At 41.2% G+C, this 16,067-nt stretch overlaps 1 protein-coding gene across 6 annotated transcripts in view; it reads right to left on the reverse strand.

The window, feature by feature from the left end:
* The window catches only part of ida (anaphase promoting complex subunit 5 ida), a 334,874-nt gene that overhangs the window by 127,712 nt on the left and 191,095 nt on the right, over positions 1 to 16,067 (reverse strand). For all 6 annotated transcript variants that reach the window (XM_076201024.1, XM_076201023.1, XM_076201022.1 and 3 more), the window contains exon 10: positions 8,509 to 8,623. In XM_076201024.1, the coding sequence (XP_076057139.1) occupies positions 8,509 to 8,623 (115 nt within the window). The remainder of the gene's footprint in view (positions 1 to 8,508; positions 8,624 to 16,067) is intronic.

Raw genomic sequence — 16,067 nt, forward strand, 5'->3', positions numbered from 1 at the left:
GGTATGGGGTGAAGTGTTACATCCTGGGCAGCTGTTCACAACACGGTCGTCCATCCTCTTCTGGTAGCTTAGAAGTGCTGGGTGGTGACCGCATCGCAGTCTGGCCAAGTGGACTCTGTCCTTTCGTGGGAGAGAGGATTCAGAAGGGTGGATATCAGGGGGTCTGGCATGCAGCAGTGTGTTGTCTTTCAGTGTGTTAATGGAGCGGTGAGTGATATGATTATGAATATGTTTCCGGAGGCTGGTATTTGGTGGTTGTGGAGGAAGAGAAGAGTTCTCTTTTGTATATTGGTACTATGTTTGCATCTTTCCAATCTTGGGGTACCTTTCCCTCTTTTAATGAGAAGTCTATTATCTTGTGTAGTTTATCTGTCAGTTTGTCTATACATACATACATATACCAAGTCTTTTTCCCCCTTACTAGGGAGGTAGCCAAAAAGGAAAAGGCATAAAATCATTCCCACCCATTCCATCCCTGAATACACTCCACACCCCTCCACCCTCCCTCTCAACTTAGCACCTCTTGGATGACGGGCACCTTGACCACTGCCCTGGGTCAGAAGCAATGTCGCAAGACACAGCACATCCACAGCAAGGCCACTTCATTAAATCGGCGACCCCCCCTTCTCCGTTGCCCCATGCAGAAAAGGAGAAGACGGGGAGATATCCCTTCGGGCTGCGTCAAGTTTTGTTCACACATACTACCTCACCCCCTATCCACCCGCCCATTCCACCTCATGCATTACAACATCATCCATATACAACCATTCTCCATTCACCCGTCTTCTGTCCTCTCCCGTCCTTCCTCAACAGGCCTTCCTCTCTTCCCCAAAGCCCCCTTCACCCCATCCATCCATCTCATCCTAGGACATCCCTTCATGTTCACTCCCTCCACATCTGCCTTCCATACCTCTTTTACTAGTCTTTCTTCACTCATTCTTTCCATGTGTCCAAACCATCCTAATACTCTTTCATCAACCCTATCTCCCAACTCCCTTTCCACCCCTGTTCTCCTCCTCACCTCCTCATTTCTCACTCTATCATGCCTAGTAGCCCCCATCATACTTCTCAGACACCTCATCTCAAACACATTCAAACTCCTTCTCTCTTCCTCTCTTATGTTCCATGTTTGTCTATACACTCTTTCAATATCCAATTTGCAATTTCATCTGGTTTGTGGGACTTTCTGACATCTAGGCTTTTTATTTGGTCTCTTATTTCCCTCTGTGTTATTCTTATTTCCTTCATCATGGGTGAACATTCAAGTTGTTCGTCCTCCTGGGGTTGTGAGCTCTCAATTGTAAAAACAGACCTGAAGTGTCTGATCATAACTTCTGCTATCTCTGTGTTGTCTATGTACTCTTTATCTCCTTCACACAATTTTACTATATCATGCTTATCCTTTAGTTTGTCGTTTACATATCTGTAAAAGAGTTTTGGTTGATCCTTACATTTGTCTATGATATCCCTTTGTGTTTGAGATGAAATGCCTGAGAAGTATGATAGGGGTTACTAGGCTAGATAGAGTGAGAAATGAGAAGGTGAGGAGAAGAACAGAGGTGGAAAGGGAGTTGGGAGATAGGGTTGATGAAAGAGTATTGGGATGGTTTGGACACATGGAAAGAATGAGTGAAGAAAGACTAGTAAAAGAGGTGTGGAAGGCAAAGGTGGAATGAATGAACATGAGGGGTTGACCTAGGATGAGATGGATGGATGGGGTAAAAGGGGCTTTGGGAAAGAGGGGAATGTCTGTTGAGGAAGGACGGGAGAGGACAGACGATAGGGGAGAATGGTTGTGTATGGATGATACTATAATGCATAAGGGGGAGAGGGTGGGGGATGGGGGGTGAGGGAGTATGTATGAGAAATACATCAACTCAGCCCGAAGGGATTTCTCCCCATCTTCTAATTTTCTACACAAGTGGATGGAGAGGGGGTTGCCGAATTAATGAAGCAGCCTTGCTATGTCTTGCAACACTGCTTCTGTCCCAGGGCAGTGGACAAGTTTCAGGGATGACCCGTCAGGTGCCAAGATAAGAGGGAGGGAAGAGGGTAGAGGGGAGTCAATTATGTGGGGGGTGGAGTGAGTGGGAGTGGTTTCTTTGCCTTTGTTTTTTGGCTACCTCCCGTGTAAGGAGGGAAAAAGCCTTTGGTATATTTATGTAAATTTGTAATACTAGTAGATGGCTGGTCTGGCAGTAGAGATAATGGTCAGACTGCAGGTATATATATATATATATATATATATATATATATATATATATATATATATATATATATATATATATATATATATATATATATATATAATGGGTCTGTATTTTCAATTACTGAATTGGTTGTTTGGAAATAAGAAAAAATCAAATAAAACGTCAATATGAATTTCCTTGTGACTGTGATTTCTGTGGTCATGATAAGTAAACAAAACACCTCTTTATTTTAACCCCTACCATACGGTGCCACACACGTAGGCGTCATGAGGAGCAAGTGGATTCGCAACACTGCCATATCGGCGTCTTCATTATATTTATTGTAGTCGCCCCTGCGTTTTGACATTCTCCCTAATCTGCCCTTGATCACATTCTCTATGTTTTTCAAAATTCACGAGTGAAAGAGAGAATGATCGATATAAGCGGTGACTATATTTTATGATGCAAGTATTATTACAACACGTCTTACGGCTGGCATTGGCTGCTGCCCGCGAGATTTAAGTCCCGGAGTGAAGTGGTTAAACAAGTCCGAAACATTTAATTTAGATCCCAATGGCTATGTCTAGCCCATAAGACAATCTAACCTGGACTGTCATAATACAGTCAGAATACATATTTACCTAGTTGTATTTACCTAGTTGTATTTTGCGGGAAGGGGAGCTATGCTCGTGATGTCCCGCCTTTGTATCTCGCAGTGTCTAGTTTGTTTTTAAACTCATGAATGGTTTTTGCGCATACTATTTCATTGTCTAGTTTGTTCCAATTGTCCAAAACTCTATGTGGAAAACTGTTTTTCTTCAGTTCTCTTCTATAGCTATGTTTTTTGATTTTCTTTCCATGTCCTCTTGTGTTTCTTTTGTCCCAGTTTAGTAAGTTCTCTCTATCGAGTACCTCTGTGCCTCTCATGATTCTGTAGATGGTCAATAGGTCACCTCTCTCTCTTCTTTGCTCCAGTGTCGGTAACTCCAGTTTAGCCAATCTCTCCTCGTATGATAGGTTTGCAAGTGCAGGTGCCATTTTTGTAGCTGCTCTTTGGATTCTTTCTATTTTCTTTATATTCTTTTTGGTACTGGGGGACCACAATGTCGCCGCATACTCTAATCTAGGCCTTATCAATGTAACCAATATTTTTTTCATCATGTCTTCGTCCAAGTATGTAAACCCCACTTTTATTGATCTTAGCAAGTTGTAAGTCTCCCCGACAATTTTGTTAATCTGTACATCATAGGACAAGTCATTCGTGATAATTACTCCCAAATCTTTTTCGGATCCTACTTTCTTTACTTCTTTGGTTCCAATTGTATATTTTCCTGATATTCTGTTTTTGCTTTTTCCAAACTCCATTATGCTACACTTCTTAGTATTAAAGTCCACTTCCCATTTCTGACTCCAGTTCCATACCCTATTTAGGTCTTCTTGCAGTGCTTCACAGTCCTCATCAGTTTCTATTTTCCTTAGCAGTTTGGCGTCATCGGCAAAGAAGCTCATGTAGCAGTTCACGTCCTCGTCCATGTCATTCATATAGATAGCAAACATTATTGGTGCCAGCACAGATCCTTGCGGTACTCCACTGATCACCTCTTTCCAATCTGAATATTTTTCTCTGAGCATTACTCTTATCTTTCTACCAATCAGAAAGTCCTCTATCCATTTTAGTAGGTTTCCTTGTATTCCTCCTATGTGTTCCAGTTTTTTTAGTAGTTTTTGTGTGGTACTTTGTCAAAGGCTTTTTGCAAGTCTAGGAATGCACAATCAGCCCATCCATTTCTTTCTTGCACTATGTCTATTAGTCTTGAGTAAAAGCATATTAAGTTTGTGGAGCATGATCTTCCTTGTCTGAATCCGAATTGTCTTGGGTTTAATATGTCATTGTCTTCCAGATGTTTTACCCATCTATTCTTGATTATTTTCTCACAAATTTTGGCTATGGTGCTTGTTAGTGATACTGGCCTATAGTTGGTGGGTTCTTCCTTGTTTCCTCCTTTGTATATTGGTACAATGTTAGCGTTTTTCCAGTCCTCGGGTATCTTTCCTTCTTTGAGTGAGCTGTTTATTAAGATGTGTATTTTGTCCGTTAGTTCTTCTTTGCACTCCTTTAGAATCCAATTTGCAATACCATCCGGGCCATGTGATTTTCTGACATCCAGCCTTGATAGATGTTCTGATATTTCCTTTCGTGATGCTGTAAACTCATTCATGAGGGGAGATTTCTTGTTTTTATCTATGTCACAATTTGGTATTTTCTCTCTGGTGAAAACAGATTTAAAGTGATTGTTCATGACTTCGGCCATCTCTAATCTTCTATGTATTCTATGTTTCCTTGGCCTAGTTTCACCATTTCCTGTTTGTTTTTAAGTTTACCATTCACATACCGATAGAATAGTTTGGGTTGCTCTTTGCATTTGTCTATAATATCCTTCTCATGGTTCCTTTTTTCCTCTCTTCTCACATTAACATACTCATTTCTACAGTTAACATAAATTTGCCATTTGCTTTGTTTTTTGTCTTTTCTCCACTTTTTCCAAGCTTTGTCCCTTCTGTCTTTTGCCTCACTGCATCTTTTGTTGAATATGATGTGATGATGATGATGATTGATGATGATTATGATAATTTGATAATAATTCAATACATGAAAAATAAGTACCATGATATTACCATAAAATTTATAAGCAAATATTTTTCTTTTCAAATTTCAAAATGTACTTGTGCAACAATCAAATGTGAGCTAAGCTTAATTTTTGAAAAAATATTTCTGCTAGCAGCAGTGAGCTGAGTATTAACAATGATGATGAACATTTTATTGGAGTTCTATTTGAGCATGTCTTAATATTTACCAGTGTATCACTGTGATTCATAACTAGTCTACTCAATAAATATCTTTTAATAAAATAAATTAAATATAGTAGACAAAAGCATTTATGTACATTTCTTTCAAAATTGCTTTCTTTCTCGCTGCAAATTCTGTATAGTCATTCCTAGCTTGTTTGTAAGCTTCTTTTGTTTTATTGCTTCTTCTCTTTCTCCATTTTCTCCAAGCCACATTCCTGGCCTTTTACGCAATCTCACACTTTTTGTTAAACCAATCCCGTTTTTGCTTCTTCCTTTCTATAGCCTTTGGCACATGTTTCTTCACTCCTAGGTTGTAAATGTCAAGGAAGATAATTTCCTCCTTATTCCTGTAGTATTTATGAATTCCTCCCAGTTTGCTTCTTCAAAGAATTTTTTTTCAACCCTAAGTAATCTGCTTTCCTAAAATTCAATCTCTCTTGCCTGTGTGATTTATTCCTTGGCTATATTTCCTCATCCTCCAGCTGAAATTCAATTGTAACATTGTCACTTTTTCCTATTAAGCAAATGTAGTTCAAGCTGATGTCTGGCTCTTTGGTCAGTAACAAATCTAATCTTGTTGGAGTGTCACCTCCTCTTACCCAGGTCACTTGGTCATTGGGTTTTCCATTGCTATACTCAATAGGGTATTTCCCCTAGAATCTGCTTTGCCACTTGCTTCTCAATCCTCCCACTTGACCTCACTGCAATTGAAATCACCATTAAGGACTACATTGCTACTTTGTTCAATATTTTCCTTTAGGAAAATTTTTGTATCCTTTAACATTTCTTGATATTCAATTTCATCCCAAGCTCTTGTCTTGGGGGGGAACATATGCCACCATGAAGTCTCTCTTATTACACCCTTTAGTACTAATCTTTAGGTGAAATGCTTCAGCCCTGCCTTCATTCAAATTTGCTTCTTCCACCTTTATATCACTTCTCACCACAAACATTACTCCTCCACCCTTTTTATATTCTCTGCCTCTTCTCCATATGTACTGATTGTTCCCCAACTATACATTAACATTTTTTTGTGACTTTAGTCTCTACTAGACACAATATATCAGGCTCGTTTATCGTTAAGTAGTCATTTATCTCCAACCTAGCTGATAGTAAACCATCAACCTTAGCATATGCTATTCTAAGTTCCCTTGTAATGGTTACTTTGCAATGCTGCCTTCTTGTTTTCTTAGAAATATTTTTCTCACCTGATTGACAACTTTGCAAAAAAAATCTATAATTTTTGGCTTTGGGTTCCTGTAAGAACTTTCATATCTTTACTCACTCTTTGTTAGCATCTTTCCTGATCCAAATATATATATATATTTTTTCTGATGCACACTTCCAAGACTTGCTGATTACTTCTTTTGCCATGGCTTGCAACTTGAATTTTATTTTCATAGGACATGGACAATTTCTCTTATACTTTCCTAACCTATATATGCTATCAATCTGGTCTGTTACATCCAAATCCTTCCCTAGAGTTGATAATGTGATATCCTTCATCACTGACATTTCTTTTTCTTGATGTAACTTCCATGAGATATTGTATTCTTCTTAGCATCCAAAGAGTAAGAAATTCTTTTTTCATAACCTGTGTGTGTGTGTGTGTTAGAATTATGTTTATATTGGGTTGTTGGATGTAAATGATTGAATAGTATCCAGGCTCTCCCAAGATTAACATTACATCATGCTATTGAAAAGCAAGGCAGACTAGTCAAATCTTTGGTGGGCTAGTCAAAATTCTTGGAGACTAGCTAAAATTGAATCTAACTAGTCTGGCTAGTTTAAAAAAAGTTAAGCACAACCCCTTGCAAGGGAGGTAGCTAAAGTCAAAGGCATAAATCCAATCCTACCCATTTCATCCCCACATACTCCACTCCCATTCACCACCCCTCCCTCCCTCTTTTCTTAGCTCCTTCTGAATGATGGTTCATTCCTGCATCTCGCCCACTGCCCTGGGTCAGAAGCAATGCAGGAAGACACAGCAAGGCCCTTTCCCCTTTTTAAGGGGGCCATAGTCAAAGCCTATATCCACCACCTACCGCACACCCATCCCAATTTTTTTTTCTTTCGTTCCTTTTCTTTTCTGCCTCTCTATATTGGAATCTTGCAGCCCTACAATGGATGGCAACAATCCTTGGGCCTTGTCCCTGTTATACATACATATACCAAGGCTTTTTCCCCCTTACAAGGGAGGTAGTCAAAAAGGAAAAGGCATAAAATCATTCCCACCCATTTCATCTCTGAATACACTCCACACCCCTCCACCCTCCCTCTTATCTTAGCACCTCCTAGATGACAGGTCATCCCTGCACCTTGTCCACTGCATTGGGTCAGAAGCAGCGTCGCAAGACACAGCACATCCACAGCAAGGCCGCTTCATTAAATCAGCGACCCCCCCTCTCTGTCCCCCCATGCAGAAAAGGAGAAGACGGGGAGAAATCCCTTCAGGCTGCATCAAATTTTGCTCACACATACTCCCTCACCCCCATTCCACCTTATGCATCACAACATCATCCATATACAACCATTCTCCATTCACCCGTCTTCTGTCCTCTCCCGTCCTTCCTCAACAGACATTCCCCTCTTCCCCAGAGCCCCCTTCACTCCATCCATCCACCTCATCCTAGGATGTCCCCTCATGTTCACTCCCTCCACATCCCTGTTATCCACTTCTAAAATACCATCATTTCTACTCAGGTGTACTGTACCTGGCCCAAGTTATCCTTATCTTTCAACTTAGAAAATAAATATATAAATAAATAAATGAAATAAAGAAATAAAATCTATCTATATACCAAGGACTTCTCCTTACAAGAAAGGTAGCCAGTCAAGGAACAATCCAACCCACTCATATCTGCTGCACTCCAATCCACCACCCCTGTTACCCTCTCATCTTAGCTCCTCATGGATGTAGGGGCATCCCTATCTCCTGCCCACTACCTGGGTCAGAAGAAATGTAGTAACACACCGTACATCCACAGCAGGGCTACTTTACTTACACAGCAACCCTTCCTCCTCGTTCCCTCATGCAAAAATAGAGAAGATTGGGAGAAATCCCTTTAGGCTGTGTCCAAAAATCATCCATGCCCAACAATTCTCCACTCACCCCTATCCCCTGCCTTTTCCCTTCCCTGCTCATTAGACATTTTCCTCTTGCTCATAGCCCCTTTCACTCCATCTATCTTATCTTTGGTCATTCCCTTAAGTTTACTCCATGAACCTAATAATAATAAATAAATAAGCCTTTTTTTTTCCAAGGGCTTCTTCCTCCTTACAAGGGAGGTAGCCAAGTCAAAGGGATGCACCCACTCCCATCCATTCAACTCCTATTCACCACCATTGTTTCCTTCTAAAATAAACATATAAATAAAAAAACAAAGTGGACTAAAGACCAGTGCCAGCTATTGTAGAGCCATATGTTTCCAATCAGAAAGTTAATAAATATATAAATGAGCCCACATACCTTCTGGTTTGGTAGCAGTGTGTAAAGCCAAGCTAAGGCATGTTGAAGGCAAACATGATCACTGCTCTCCTGTGCAAGTCTAATGGCTTCCTGAAGAGCTGCCACTCCTTCTTTCCTGTACCAAAGAAGCACAAAATAGATAAAACACATCACTGAAGGCCAAATTGACTGATACTTCCACATGTAAGGTTGTGTTTGAACTGATATACACATTGCAATTTTGCCCTGACAAAATACATGTGTACACATAAAAAAGGCTTTTCCCCATTGGCCCCTAGAATATAATGCATACGTAGGCATCATGAGCCATGAGTGAGTATACAAGGATGCTGGCATTGGCTTCCTCATTATATTTATTTTGTAGTTGTAGTTGAGTGACCCCCATATTCTGTGAACAGGCTTAATTTTGTTTTCTGTGGTTATAAAAGTTCTGGGTGAAAGAGAAAGAGTATAATAGTTGTAACTTTATATTTTATAAAGCGCATATTGTAATGCATCGTTGTACATCAGGCAGCTAGTGTGTGTGAGAATATTCAATTTGTATTGAAAAGGTTGAAAGGGATATGGCCATATACAAACATACACCCACCCTACACATTGTAATACACACATATACATATACTGAAGAGTTTTTCCCCCTTACAAGGGAGGTAGCCAAAAAACAATGGCATAAAAACTACTCCCACCCATTCCATCCCCAACATACTCCACTCAAATCCACCCTCTTCCCTCAATCTTATCTTGGCAACTCCTGGATGACAGTTCATCACTGCATCTTGACCACTGCCCTGGGTCAGAAGCAATGTCACAAGACACAGCAAATCCACAGCAAGGCCGCTTCATTAAATCGGAGACCCCACTCTCTGTCCTCTCATGAAGAAAAGGAGTAGATGGGAAGAAACCCCTTCGGGCTGCGTCAACTTATTTTTCAGACATACTCCCTCACCACACCATCCACCACCCACTCCACCTCATGTATCACAGCATCATCCATACACAACCTTTCTCCACTCACACCTATCTTCTGTCCCCTCCCATCCTTCCTAAACACATTCCTCTCTTTCACAATTCTCCTTTTACCCCATCCATCCATCTCATCCTAGGTCAATCCCTTATGTTCACTCCTTCCACCTCTGCCTTCCACACCTCTTTTACTAGTCTTTCTTCACTCATTCTTTCCATGTGTCCAAACCACCCTAGTACTCTTTCATCAACCCTATCTCCCAATTCCCTTTCCACCCCCATTCTCCTCACCTCCTCAATTCTCACTCTATCCAGCCTAGTAACACCTATCATACTTCTCAGGCACCTCCTCTCTTATGTTCCATGTTTCTGCCCCATACAGTGCTGTTGGCACAATCACACCTCCATACAATCTCCTCTTAGTATCCATTCCCAAATATCTATTTCTCATTACACTTTTTAATCCACCAAGGCATTTACTCGCTTCTCTCAATCTATATTCTACCTCTACCTCCATTCCTCCCTTTCCCTCCACATTTGCACCCAAGCAGTGAGGCAAAAGACAGAAGATATAAAGCCTGGAAAAGATAGAAAAAGGAAAGAAAATCTGAGAAATGGAAAATATACACCAAACTACGAAATGAATATGTGAAAATACAAAGAGAAGAACAAAGAAATTAATAAAAGGACATAATAGATCAATGTAAAGATCAACCCAAATTATTTTATAGATATGTAAATGGCAATCTAAAAAATAAACAGGAAATACTTAAATTATGTCAAGGTAATAGAGAATACACAAAAGATATAGAAATTGCAGATATTACGAACAAATATTTCAAATCTGTATTCACCAAAGAAAAAAGGAAAAAAAAAAAAAAAAAAAAAATCAACAAAACTGTGATCAAAGAATTGAAGTAACATTTCCTCCAATGAAGAAATTAAATACTACTCAGAATGATATAAGGAATCAAATATTAAAGCTTGACGTTAACATGTCACATGGCCCGAACGGAGTTGCAAACTGGATACTAAAGGAATGTATAGACGAACTAGCAGGAATAATATACAAAATAATTGAATGCTCTCTCAAAGAAGGGAAACTACCAGGAGATTGGAAAAATACCAATATAATGCCAATATATAAGGGGGGAAATAAGGAAGACCCAACAAATTATAGACTGGTGTCCCTAACAAGTACAATAGTTAAAATTTGTGAGAGAATCATAGAAGAGAGATGGATGAAATATCTGTAGAAGAATATATTGAACCTGAGGCAATTTGGATTCAGACAGGGAAGATCATGTACCACTAATTTGATTTGTTTCTATTCAAGATTGATAGATATATTGCAAGAAAGGGATGGCTGGGCAGACTGTGCATTCCTGGACCTACAAAAGGCATTTGATAAGGTACCACATAGAAAATTGCTATATAAACTGGAAACAATACGAAGCATACATGGAAAACTATTGAACTGGATGGAGGACTTCCTACATGGAAGAAAAATGAGAGTAGTGTTCAGAGACAAATATTCAAAATGGGAAGAAATGAGTACTGGCATCCCACAGCGGTCAGTACTAGATCCAATAATGTTTGCTATATATGTAAATGACATGGGTGAAGGCATTGCAAGTTACATGAACTGCTTTATGGATGACACAAAGTTATTAAAGAGAATAAACTCTGAAACAGACTGTGACTCATTACAGAGTGATCTGAACAAAGTCTCAGAGTGGAGAAAGAGATGGGAGGTAGAATTCAACATCAAGAAGTGCAGTATAACTGAATTTGGGAAAAGCAAGAGTAGAATATCAGGAGAGTATAAAATTGATGGAAAAGAAGTAAAGAAAGTAAATTCTGAAAGGGACCTAGGAGTGATCATCACCAAAGACATGTCACCAGATAAACATATAAATAAAATAGTCAGAGAAACATACAGTTTGTTGAGATCAATAAAGGTGGCCTTTAAATACCTGGATAAGGAAATGATTAAGAAAATATTACAAATGCTGATAAGGCCAAAACTGGAATATGCAGTGCTGATATGGTCACCCAGTACAAAAAAGAATATACGACAATTAGAAAGAATACAGAGAGTAACAATAAAGATGGCCCCAACACTTTCAAACCGGACATATGAACAAAGACTGGCGGGTCCTGGAGCTGCAACGTCTACGTCGTGGGACCACCCCCCAACCCCAAGAGTTGGGGGCCAAACAGCAGCAACTACCCCTGGCCATCAGCTCTACGCAGATGGCACCGATCCCCAAGGAGGAGCTACGCCTACCTGGGGGAGTACCACAATCCTTTTTTTCCAACACACAATGTTACGTTTTTTCTGCACTGAGGGGTAATTTTCCGGCGATCACCCCTCTTCTTCTACTTTTAGCCGGAGATGTAGAGAGCAATCCTGGGCCCACCACAAAATACACATGCCCAACATGCTCTAAACCCATTACTTCGAGCAGACAGACAAAGGGCTCAGTTCAGTGCAATATGTGCAAAAACTGGGCCCACCTCACTTGTACAACACTTGCTGACACAAACCAATACACAAACACTTGGACATGTTCTACCTGCCCTCCAGTAACCCCAATCCCACCTCCCCAACCACAGCCAACACCCTTACCCACTCCCAATTTCCCTTTGCCCTTACCCCCAATTAGTACTCCCCTTCCTTTGTCCCCGATCTCTCCTTTCCCCCCCTCTGACCCAGATCCTACACCTTCCCCACTACCACCCCAACCTCAACCCCAAACGGCAACATACAACACATACAAAACACACAACATCAACATATTACAACACAACATTGACGGTATTAACACTAAAAAACATGAACTTGAACACTTTCTTAAACAACACAACATACACATTGCAATTCTACAAGAAACAAAATTAAGACACTCACACAAAACACCATCATTTCATAATTACACCACCATCAGACAAGACCGGACTGACGGCAATGGCGGTGGACTCGTCACCCTGATCCACCATTCCATCTGTTTTGTGGACACAAGTGCCACAACCAAAATTCTCCTCCCTACCACAGATAACACAACAGAAACCCAATCCATTCGTATCCGCACAGGCAACAATTCAACACTAACAATAGTTAACATGTACATTCCCCCCCAATCATCCCCCACAGTTCCAAACACCTTCAGACCTCAACTCAGCCAACTAACCTCAATCCCCAACCTGATCATGGGTGGTGACTTCAACGCCAAGTCGTCTGCCTGGTTTGTCGACAACCCCGACACAGACAGAGGGCTTGATATACAGACTCAACTCGACTCATTGACTATCATGAACAACACGCATGATCATACACATATCCCATACCAAGCCCTCTACACTCCCTCCTCTCCTGATATCACCTTTTGCTCCCCCTGCCTAACCCCAACAACATCATGGAGAGTGGTCGGAACCCTTGGTTCTGACCACCTTCCAATCATCATCACCACCAAAACAAGATGCACCCCAGCTGGCCACAGACACACTTACACCAATTACAAGAGAGCTAACTGGGAAGCCTTTAATGAAGAGACAGAACAACATTTTGAAACACTTAACAGTACACCAATCACAAACATAAACAATGCTGTGCACGCTTTTAATACAATCATACAAAACGCAGACAAGAGATACATCCCTAGAGGCAACAGAAAATCACACAACCCCAACTTCACACCGGAAATCCAAGGCCTCATCAGACAACGTGACACACTTAAACACGATACCCCCACACCTATCCCTCAAAACATAGCAGACCAAATACAAACACTAAACACTGTGATTGCCAATAAAATACATGAACAAAAAACACAAAATTGGCAAAACTTTATCAATACACTTGATCACAAAACAAACACCAGCAAATTGTACAAAACACTCAACAGCATCACACTATCCAACACTAACACTACACGCTCTCACGCAGCAATAATCACAACAACAGATAATCTACCCTCAAACAGACAACAAGCAAACGCACTCATACGTCATTTTGCACAGACGAGCCATCTTACATCTCACCCTGACGACCGACGCACCATTCGACGTAAGAAAGACTTTCCCACAGACTCAGACTATACACCCTTCATAGACAGTCAGACAAAACTCATAATGCATAGTCTCAAGCACTCATCTGCCTGTGGCCCTGATAACATAAGCAACATCCACCTAAAACACATTGGACCACAAGGTATACACGCACTCACAAACATTGCAAACTACAGCTATTCACACAACACTATACCCAACATCTGGAAGCATGGTAAAATAATCACCATTCCAAAACCGAACAAAGACCCAACAATCCCAACATCGCACCGCCCAATCACACTTCTCTGCACCCCCTCTAAAGTCATTGAACGCCTAATACTTAAACTTGTCACACCACATATTCCCCTTGCTGACTCACAACACGGTTTTAGGCCACTACACTCCACAAACACTCTTCTGACAAACCTCACACAAAGAATTTTTGATGGCATCAATTCAGATAGGCCCCACCACAGAACACTTCTTATAACATTGGACATTAGTAAAGCTTTTGATGCTATCCCCCGCCACAACCTAACAAATAAAATATATAACACAGACATGCACAATAACACCAAAAGATGGCTGGCCAATTATCTGGCAGGCAGGAATGCTCATGTGTCATATAATGGCCAATCATCGCACATCAGAAACATTAAGAACGGAGTACCGCAGGGCTCAGTTCTATCCCCCACATTATTTAATCTATACATGCATGACTTACCCACGCCAGACACCTCAGAAATACAAATCTCTTCCTACGCAGACGACATAACAATCACATGCACACATCGTAACACAGACAAAGCTGCAGAAATAATCTAGCCATACCTTGACACACTCAGCACATGGTTCATCACAGACTCAAAATAGCTCCAACCAAATCTACAGCAACACTTCTCACCAACTGGACAAAAGAACACAAATACATACCTCATCTCTACATCAACAACACTCTAATACCACACACAAACACACCGAAAATTCTTGGTGTAACATACGATACATCCATGTCTTTCAAACAACACCTCACAAACATAAAAAACAAATGCACACCTAGACTTAACGCACTTAAGTCAATCACTGGAACAACATTTGGACAAAACAAAGAAACTAATATAACAATATACAAACAATGCATACGCTCAGTGATGAATTATGCGAGTCCTGCATGGGCTCCTAATCTCAGTGAGACACACCACAACACCCTTCAAATCATACAAAACAAAGCCCTAAAAACAATTACAGGCTGCACAAATACATCACCTACAGACCATTTACACCATGAAACAAAAGTCCTCAAAGTCAAGGACCACCTCGACATGAGAGGCACACAAACACTTGCTGCAGCCACCACAAACACATCACACCCCGTTACACTACATAGCAGAACACCCACACACACCAAGAAACATTAAAACTACACCCAAAGACCTTTATTACACACAGATACTCTCTTCTCTTCCTCCACAACCACCAAATACCAGCCTCCGGAAACATATTCATAATCATATCACTCACCGCTCCATTAACACACTGAAAGACAACACACTGCTGCATGCCAGACCCCCTGATATCCACCCTTCTGAATCCTCTCTCCCACGTAAGGACAGAGTCCACTTGGCCAGACTGCGATGCGGTCACCACCCAGCACTTCTAAGCTACCAGAAGAGGCTGGACGACCGTGTTGTGAACAGCTGCCCAGGATGTAACACTTCACCCCATACCATACAACACATAATGGAAGACTGCATTATACACAATCATGCACGCAAACAACACAACATACACTCTATAAAGGATTTGTGGGAAAACCCAGTTTCGGCTGTGGCCTTCCTTGGGGAGACGGGACTGCTCGGACAGACAGTCTAGGGAACGACAACAACAACAACAACAACAAAGACTGGCCAAAATGGAATTGCCAAGCCTGGAACAAAGAAGAGAACGAGGGGACCTACTAACCATCTACAGAATTATGAAAGGAAAAGAACCCCTTGATACATACATACATACATATACCAAGGCTTTTTCCCCCTTACAAGGGAGGTAGTCAAAAAGGAAAAGGCATAAAATCATTCCCACCCATTTCATCTCTAAATACACTCCACAACCCTCCACCCTCCCTCCCATCTTAGCACCTCCTGGATGACGGTTCATCCCTGCACCTTGTCCACTGCCCTGGGTCAGAAGCAGTGTTGCAAGACACAGCAAAGCCGCTTCGTTAAATCAGCGACCCCCCCTCTCCGTCCCACCATGCAGAAAAGGAGAAGACGGGGAGAAATCCCTTCGGGCTACATCAAATTTTGCTCACACATACTACCTCACCCCCCATCCACCCGCCCATTCCACCTCATGCATTACAACATCATCCATATACAACCATTCTCCATTCACCCCTATCTTCTGTCCTCTCCTGTCCTTCCTCAACAGACATTCCCCTCTTCCCCAAAGCCCCCTTCACCCCTTCCATCCATCTCATCCTAGGACGTCCCCTCATGTTCACTCCTTCCACATCTGCCTTCCATACCTCTTTTACTAGTCTT

The sequence above is a fragment of the Oratosquilla oratoria genome, chromosome 17 (assembly GCF_046742065.1).
Source record: "Oratosquilla oratoria isolate Oo_2021 chromosome 17, ASM4674206v1, whole genome shotgun sequence".
NCBI classification, from domain to species: domain Eukaryota; kingdom Metazoa; phylum Arthropoda; class Malacostraca; order Stomatopoda; family Squillidae; genus Oratosquilla; species Oratosquilla oratoria.